Here is an 8,009-nt window from a genome sequence, read left to right on the forward strand (position 1 = left end):
ATGATGATCTTGCAGGTGTACATAGTATACATTGGTGCACTTTCTGCTCTCGTTAACTATTTACCGTTGTCTCATCATACGAGTGTCCTTAAAAAGGTCACCGGAAAAAGGTTGATAAATGTTGTAAATATTGTAAACTTGTAATACTTATATATATATACGTATATATATATTTTGGTTTTTCATGTTAAAATAAAAAGCCTTCAAGAAAAATATACTTGATTTCTACAACATTATTCTTACTCACCCGAACAAAAATTATATTTTGTGTACCTCTGTTGAGAATTGCTTCTTGACGAAGCATAAAAGAAGTTTCACCGGGTTTGCGGCCCAACTAACTGAATCAGAAAGAGACAAAGTTGAACGTAAGTGCCATCACATTCATAGGGTGCAAATGGTTGCACAATTGAAAGGGTCGAAGGAGTTGAAAAAAATTATTCAACCAACTTTCACCATTTCAATGGAAGAGGTGGAAGAAGTTGAAAAAAAACTATTCAACCTAGTCAACTTAAAAAGTGAAAAAATAAACTAATCCTACAGCAAAAATGTTTAATTTGTTCAACCATTATTTTGGAGATGAATGGGGTGAAGATTATTCAACTAAGTTTTGTTCAACTCACTTTTTCAATTTTAAATAACCATTTGCAGCGAGATTATAGGAACTTGAAAAACGTATATTTATTATAAAAAAAAACTACATTAGTTAATATGGTTTGTTATATATACTGTTATTTATTTTTCTTGTGTGTGTACTGATTTGTAAATTATCAATGCATCAACCAACCAACCATTATAAAGAATACGCTGTCGTTTGTGAATATTTTCATGTAATAGAAACATACAGTATTAAACAATGTCATGTAGATGTATTTATGCAATTTGTAAACTATTATTCTTGTGTTTCTTAAAATTAAGATTATGTGTATGTTTTAAATATTTAACTTCAAATATTAGGTATGGACGAAGTTGTGTCGATGTTTCCGAACAGGATACACCAGCTCCAGACGACATCGTCTTGGAACTTTCTTGGTCTCAAGGAAGACGAAAGAGCACACTCACACTCAAGCACCGAAATCAATATCATCATTGGAGTCATTGATACTGGAATCTGGCCAGAATCGGAAAGCTTTAGCGACAAAGGCTTTTCTCCTCCTCCTAAGAAATGGAGAGGTGCTTGTGAAGGCGGCAAAAACTTCTCTTGCAACAGGTTTGATATGAATCCACTCAAATCGATAGCAATAAACTTTCGTAAAGATGTCAATTTCTAAGTAGAAATGAATGTTAATTTGTTGTGTTACAGCAAGCTTATTGGAGCACGGTACTATGGGATGGAGTCAGCCAGGGACAACGATGGCCATGGGTCACATACGGCATCCACTGCTGCTGGGAACGCTGTGAAGCATGTGAGCTTTTACGCACTTGGAAACGGAACCGCCAGAGGTGGCGTTCCAGCCGCAAGAATTGCAGTGTACAGCGTATGTGATATTCAAGGGTGCAGAGCTGATAGAATTCTATCTGCATTTGATGATGTGATAGCAGACAACGTTGATCTCATCAGCATCTCCATCTCTCCGTTCACTATTTTACGATTCGAGTTGGACCCAATCGCGATTGGAGCTTTCCATGCCATGGCCAAGGGAATCCTCACAGTGAACTCCGCTGGAAACAGCGGTCCAGCGCGTGGAACGGTCAGAAGCGTTTCACCATGGATCTTCACCGTTGCTGCTAGTAACACGAACCGCGCGTTTGTCACCAAAGTTGTTCTTGGAGATGGTAAGACAGTTGTCGTGAGTACCAAGAACCACATTTATTTTTAAAAGCGTCCATATCTTGTCCTTTCTTTTAACATTAATGCTTGTTGCAAAACAGGGGAAATCAGTGAATTCGTTTGAACTTAATGGAACAATGTACGCTCAAGTGTACGGAGGATCAGCTTCAAGTAGGTGCGATGCTGCAACCGCTGGATAACTTCCATCCCAAGACACTAATCTTCATATTTATTTTTGCTCTTCACATAGTAGATTTAAATGGTTTTTTCGGTTTCAGGTTCTGCTCACCACATTGTTTAGACACTAAGCGTGTAAAAGGAAAAATTGTATTATGCGATTCTGCTCAAAATTCAGATGAAGTTCAATCTAAGGGAGCCATCGCGTCCATCATTAAGAGCAGCAGAGTAGATTTCGCCTTAATCTTCTCTTTCCCAGTCTCGGTCCTCTCGGAAGAGGACTATAACTCTGTCCTCTCCCATATGAACTCGGCAAAGTAAAGCAAAGCACTTCTCTCTGTCTTATTATATTTAGTTCTTACAAGTTATCCATCTTGAAGCTCGATTTGTTTTTGGCCACAAACCCTAAAGCGACTGTTATGAAAAGTGAGACGATCTTTAACCAGACAGCTCCCATCACTGCATCCTACTCTTCTCGTGGTCCAAACACTCTCATCCCTGATATCTTGAAGGTACACATAGAAACCATAGAAGATCAATTTACTTGTATTGCTCTCTCTTGGGTCTAATTGAATGTGAATTTGAATTCCAGCCGGATATAACAGTACCAGGAACAGAGATCCTTGCTGCTTATTCTCCTATTGCTCCACCGAGCGAATCAGACACAAGACGTGTAAACTACTCTATCATTAGCGGAACTTCAATGTCTTGCCCGCACATTGCTGGTGTAGCCGCCTACCTAAAGACGTTTCACCCACGCTGGTCTCCTTTCATGATCCAATCAGCCATCATGACTACGGGTATGCAAAATAAGGCCCACTCTTGTTTTTTAGAATACTCTGCTCATTTTATCTTGGTAACATAACGTTCTTGTATCGCAAGAAAGGGTTTGTCACACTCTGTTTTTTTTTTTTTGGGTCTCTTGCAGCTCAGCCAATGAATACATCAACTCTGTCCGATCATATGGCTGAGTTTGCTTATGGAGCTGGCCATGTCAGTCCAATAGCCGCAGTTCACCCTGGACTTGTCTATGAACTTACTATATCCGACCATGTCACCTTCCTTTGTGGCTTGAACTACACGGGAAAGAGTTTAAGACTCATTTCGGGTGAAAACAGCAGTTGCAGTGAAGAACAGAGCCACTCATTACCAAGAAACCTCAACTACCCTTCCATGACGGCTAAAGTGGCAGCAACAGAACCATTCAACCTGACTTTTCGTAGAACAGTCACAAACGTCGGTACATCAAAGTCAAATTACAAAGCCAAAGTACTCGGAGGATCAAAACTCACCGTCAAGGTCGTTCCAGATTCCTTGTCACTGAAGTCTATGTACCAGAAGAAGTCTTTCACGGTTACGGTTTCAGGCCAAGGTCCCGAAGCTGACAAACTTGAGTCAGCACACTTGATATGGTCTGATGGAATCCATTCTGTGAAAAGCCCTATCGTTATTTATGCTACGAACTAATGTGTCAGAATCAGTGGATATGTCTCTTCAAAACTATGATTAATAATGACATTTATGCTACGACTACGAACTAATGTGTCAGAACCAGTTGGTATCTCTATAAAACTATGATTGAATATGATGTTTCTGGTTCCTCTCCAAGTTAGATTTTAAAGAATAGTTAACAAAGCGAAGCACCTTAAGACGCTGTCGTTTTGTTAGTTTCACTACTGTTCTAAGTGATACTACAGAGTAGAGAACGATTCAAAAGTTCACACCTTGGAGAGTCTTACGACCGAGAGAGAGAGATGATAGCAGTTCGCGTCTTCTCCCGAAAAATCCCATCTTTCGCATCGATCTTCTTACAAAACCTAACTAGAAACCCATCAATTCATCGGATTTCATTCTCGAATCTAAAACCCAGAACGCTACTTCACCCGATTCCGCCGAAACCCTTTACGGTGTTTGTTTCTCGGTTCCATGACGGGAGACCAAGAGGTCCTCTCTGGAGAGGGAAGAAACTGATCGGAAAAGAAGCTCTTTTCGTGATTCTGGGTCTCAAGAGATTGAAAGAAGACGACGAGAAGCTTGAGAAGTTTATAAAAACCCATGTTTTCAGATTGCTGAAATTAGATATGTTAGCTGTTATCNCATGTTTTGGGGGAAATGCTTGAGCTTTGTTGATTACTACGATCGTGTTTACGTTTTTTTATAGTTTGATTGCAATGTTCTGTGTTTCTGTTCTACAAAATTGGGGTCGGTTTTGGTTAAATGCAGAGTTTCAGAGGTGCTCATGAACTGTTCGACGAAATGTCTGAACAGAGCTGACTTTAGTGTAGTTGTATTCTTAAGTTCTGAGACCTTCCTTTATAGTTCATATACGTATATTCATGTGGTTCTGTGTTTTTTCTAGTTTGTAGCTCTTAAGGTCATGCATTGTTGTTGATGATTGGTTTATTTAATTTACAGATGTTTGGGGTGATCCAGAAGCAGGAATGGTACCAACCTGATGTGTTTATGTACAAGGACCTTATAGTATCCTTATCAAAGAGTAAAAGAATGGATGAGGCAATGGCGTTGTGGGAGAAAATGAAGAAAGAGAACCTCTTTCCAGATTCTCAGACTTATACTGAAGTTATTAGAGGGTTTCTGAGAGATGGATGTCCCGCTGATGCAATGAATGTGTATGAGGACATGTTGAAGTCCCCGGATCCGCCGGAAGAGCTGCCGTTTAGGGTTCTGTTGAAAGGGCTTCTGCCGCATCCGCTTCTTAGAAACAAAGTGAAGAAAGATTTCGAAGAGTTGTTCCCTGAGAAACATGCTTATGATCCACCAGAAGAGATATTTGGTAGATGCTGAGGTGTGTTATGCACATTATAACTCTACTCTTCTATCTCAGACTTCTCAGTGTTTCTCAAATTGTTCTCTTTGAATACTGTTTCTCTCCACGTATGAAGTTTTTAGTCTTTTGGCAATCTAAGATAGTTAAATCAAATCATACTGTAGATCAGTCTTAGTCTTGGATTGCACCAGTGAGTAACGAGAAATGTTTGCGACTGTTATTCATCCGTGACTTGTGTGCATCATGCAGGCTCTTAACAATAGCAACATGGGAAGTCTATCTTGATCAAGATCCAGTATGTGTGATGTTGAAGAAGTATGAGTAGATCTGAGCAAGTGGCGAAACAAACTGTTACATCACAAGACAAAAGACCAACTTTAGTTAGAGATGAGCCCAGATTATGTAGCGACTTCTAGTCCCTGTTATGATGCTTCATAATATTAGGCAAAGACCAAACTTTTGTGAATCCAACATCTTTCTTTATGTAGCGACTTCTATTCCTTGTTCTGATGCTTCATAATATTAGTCAATGACCGAACTTTGTGAATCCATCATCTTTATAGTAAAGATTCTAAGTTGACAACATTTCTACTTTTTCCACATTTCTGTGGCCTCTCATGTTCTTGAAGGGTTCCTCTTTTCATCCTTACTTAATGAACAACGTAATAGAAGAAGTTTTATTATTGTTGATTTCTGAAATGATGCTTGTCCTTGTGGGCGTGCCGGAGTGGTTATCGGGCATGACTAGAAATCATGTGGGCTTCGCCCGCGCAGGTTCGAATCCTGCCGCTCACGTTTTTGTTTTCAATATGTTCATATTATTGACCCCAAAAGATAAATTTGACTAATTGAGCTCCTTTTTTTTTGGGTCATACATGAACATTACCAAATCCATTTGAGTATTTGGAATAATATCTGAATAATCTGATCATTTAGTGGCATTAATATATTATACATATCCTCACCTTGTTGAAAAAGTAAGAACTATATAAACATTATGGCATCATCCACTTGACGAGACAAACAGAACATTTTTAGTTTGGGATCAAAGCTATTTGACCATTCTTTATTAATGTGACACTACTGGTGAAATCTATGAAAATGATGTTAAGATCTTCCGCCAAAATCTTCTTTTTGAAAACACAATTAAGACACCAGTGGACTAGATAAGCTCAAGTACAATTGTTTTTGGCTCTTTGTGATCAACAAAGGTTGGAAACTTACAGAAAATGCTAATTTTTGTAAATCAACATAGTGGTGGGGACTAAGTCTAAAAGCGGTATAAGATTTAATTTTTTTGTTCTTTTGACTTTCAACATTATCATTGTAGCATTGGCTATTTGTCTATATATACACCCATGATCTTGTTGTGGCTACACACCTTATCATACTATCTTCTTCTACATTCTTAATCATATTCTCTTTTCATTTCTTTCTACGTGATTAGTTAATAACACATTTCTCTTAGTAATGGAGAAAGGACAAGCTGGATCATCATCGTCTTCTTCCTTCACCGCTCAACTCTTTGGCCCCAAGGAATCTACTTCCTCTGCCAACTTCAACTCCATTTTCCCTCCTCCCTCCAAGGTTCCATTATAAACCCCTCTTCTTATAGTTCCTTGTGTTTCTTTTTTTGACTGATCCTTGAAGTTTATTTATCCTTTTTCCTTTCTTTTTTTTAGAGTTTTCAGGGAACAGCAAGAAATATCCTAAGCTCCAAACATGGGTCCCTAGGTCAGTGGAAAAGGCCTTTATCTCCAACTGTTTTTGTCTTGGGAATAGTTTCATTACACTTAAAAAAAACTTGTCTCCCTTCTTGAATCAATATGGTCATTTTTGCAGTTTTGTTAGAAAACGTTCTGTTTCATCTCGAAAACTAGTCATTTTGATTTAAAAAATGGCTCAACTTGCTTTATTTGGTTTGGTACTGAGTCAATCAAGAACATGAAGAACTCGATCAAGATTGGTCCAAAGTGCTTGTCAATCATTGAAACTAAGCAAAAACCATACTACTTTTACGGATGATATCAAAAGAAACTCCAAATTCATCATAAACAAGCTTGAAAACTTAGCTCTCATGCCAAGAAAAGCTCAAAAAATTCCACTTTTGCATTGAGATTCACTGTTCTTTTGCCAAGATAACAATTCCAATGTGGGTAGTCTTATGAATACATTATCTCCTTGGTTTTGGTGGTTTCTTTACAGAAAAACGTAAAGACTCTTCAACCTGCAACCTGAGTTCATCTATTTACTACGGTGGTCAAGAGGTTTACTCTCAATCAACACAGAACTTTACTTACCCTCCAGTGAGTTATATACTTATATCACCCACCCGTTCCTACATGAGTCATGCCACCGTGATGTTTGATTGTTTCAAAGAAGCGACAAAATAATCTCTAACTTTGCAAAACTTTGACTCAATCAGATTAACAAGGATCAGGACAGAGACAAAAATGATGCCAACTCGTCGGACGCCTCAAGAGGAGACTGGTGGCAAGGTATGATATATTTATACCCCAACCAAATGATTTTGTTACAAAATTCTTGTCTTTGTTTGTTTTCCTTCTAACATTTTACCCCATATCGCAAATTTCGCAGGTTCACTATATTACTAGAAGAACATAAAGTTGAAACAGAACAACTTTGATCATTTTATCCTTTGTTTGTTCTAAAGAAACTGTTTCAATGACATCATGCTTGTCTCTTTATCTAATGTTAGACGAAAGATTATATCTTTTTGTACTTCAAATAACAGAGGATTCTCACTGGCTATAGAAACTGATCGAATCTGAAACTCAAATCTATAAAAAACACACAGATTGTACAAACCCTTAATAAGGTTAATAAATAAATGCGTAGAGAACAAGAAACACATAGATAACAAGTGCGGAAGGAACCAGGACAACAAGAGGAACAATAGCTGCGAGTGCATGAAAGCTTCTCTTACATTCCAAAGGTCCAAGTTTGATCTGAACAAGATCCACTAACGCCATTGTCAAGAACCCACATCCAAAAACCGACGCAGCACACGAAGCAACGATCCCAACCCTCAAAGCAGCCAAGTTCACACGGCCTTCTCCTGCTTTTAACACACGCGTCTCATCCTCCTCCACCACAACGTTCCCGTTCCTTGTTGTTGTCCTGATTGCTTGCTTGAGAGACATAGCGATGAGGCTGGAAAAGAGGAAGAAGCTGAAGGAGTAAACATGGCTTGAGACTAACCTCTCCGCTAATGCATTGCCTTTTGCGGCGATACACCTGCGGAGATGTTGGCTC

The 8,009-nt window shown here is 38.7% G+C and overlaps 3 protein-coding genes and 1 non-coding gene across 5 annotated transcripts; all 4 read left to right on the plus strand.

The window, feature by feature from the left end:
• Positions 1-3,412, plus strand: LOC104783854 (subtilisin-like protease SBT4.5). Its single transcript, XM_019244125.1, has 9 exons — positions 1-120; positions 284-365; positions 955-1,207; positions 1,301-1,787; positions 1,870-1,939; positions 2,070-2,262; positions 2,346-2,457; positions 2,538-2,745; positions 2,874-3,412. The coding sequence occupies exons 1-9, from the start codon at positions 1-3 to the stop codon at positions 3,410-3,412; spliced, it is 2,064 nt and encodes a 687-aa protein (XP_019099670.1).
• LOC104783857 (pentatricopeptide repeat-containing protein At3g46870-like) lies at positions 3,585-5,318 on the plus strand. Its single transcript, XM_010508959.2, has 3 exons — positions 3,585-4,045; positions 4,320-4,751; positions 4,983-5,318. Exons 1-2 carry the CDS (start codon positions 3,700-3,702, stop codon positions 4,748-4,750), a joined length of 777 nt encoding a protein of 258 aa, XP_010507261.1. The 5' UTR covers positions 3,585-3,699; the 3' UTR covers position 4,751; positions 4,983-5,318.
• On the plus strand, positions 5,447-5,528 carry TRNAS-AGA. The gene has a single exon. It is a non-coding gene; the product is annotated as a tRNA-Ser (tRNA).
• Positions 6,109-7,487, plus strand: LOC104780496. Of its 2 annotated transcripts, none has more exons than XM_010504999.1 (5): positions 6,109-6,320; positions 6,416-6,467; positions 6,939-7,039; positions 7,159-7,231; positions 7,332-7,487. In XM_010504999.1, the coding sequence occupies exons 1-5, from the start codon at positions 6,204-6,206 to the stop codon at positions 7,346-7,348; spliced, it is 360 nt and encodes a 119-aa protein (XP_010503301.1). In that variant the 5' UTR covers positions 6,109-6,203; the 3' UTR covers positions 7,349-7,487. The 2 variants fall into 2 exon arrangements, with proteins under 2 accessions (XP_010503301.1, XP_010503302.1); XM_010505000.1 differs by having other exon boundaries at positions 6,939-7,000.

Source organism: Camelina sativa, chromosome 4 (genome assembly GCF_000633955.1).
Source record: "Camelina sativa cultivar DH55 chromosome 4, Cs, whole genome shotgun sequence".
NCBI classification, from domain to species: Eukaryota; Viridiplantae; Streptophyta; class Magnoliopsida; order Brassicales; family Brassicaceae; genus Camelina; species Camelina sativa.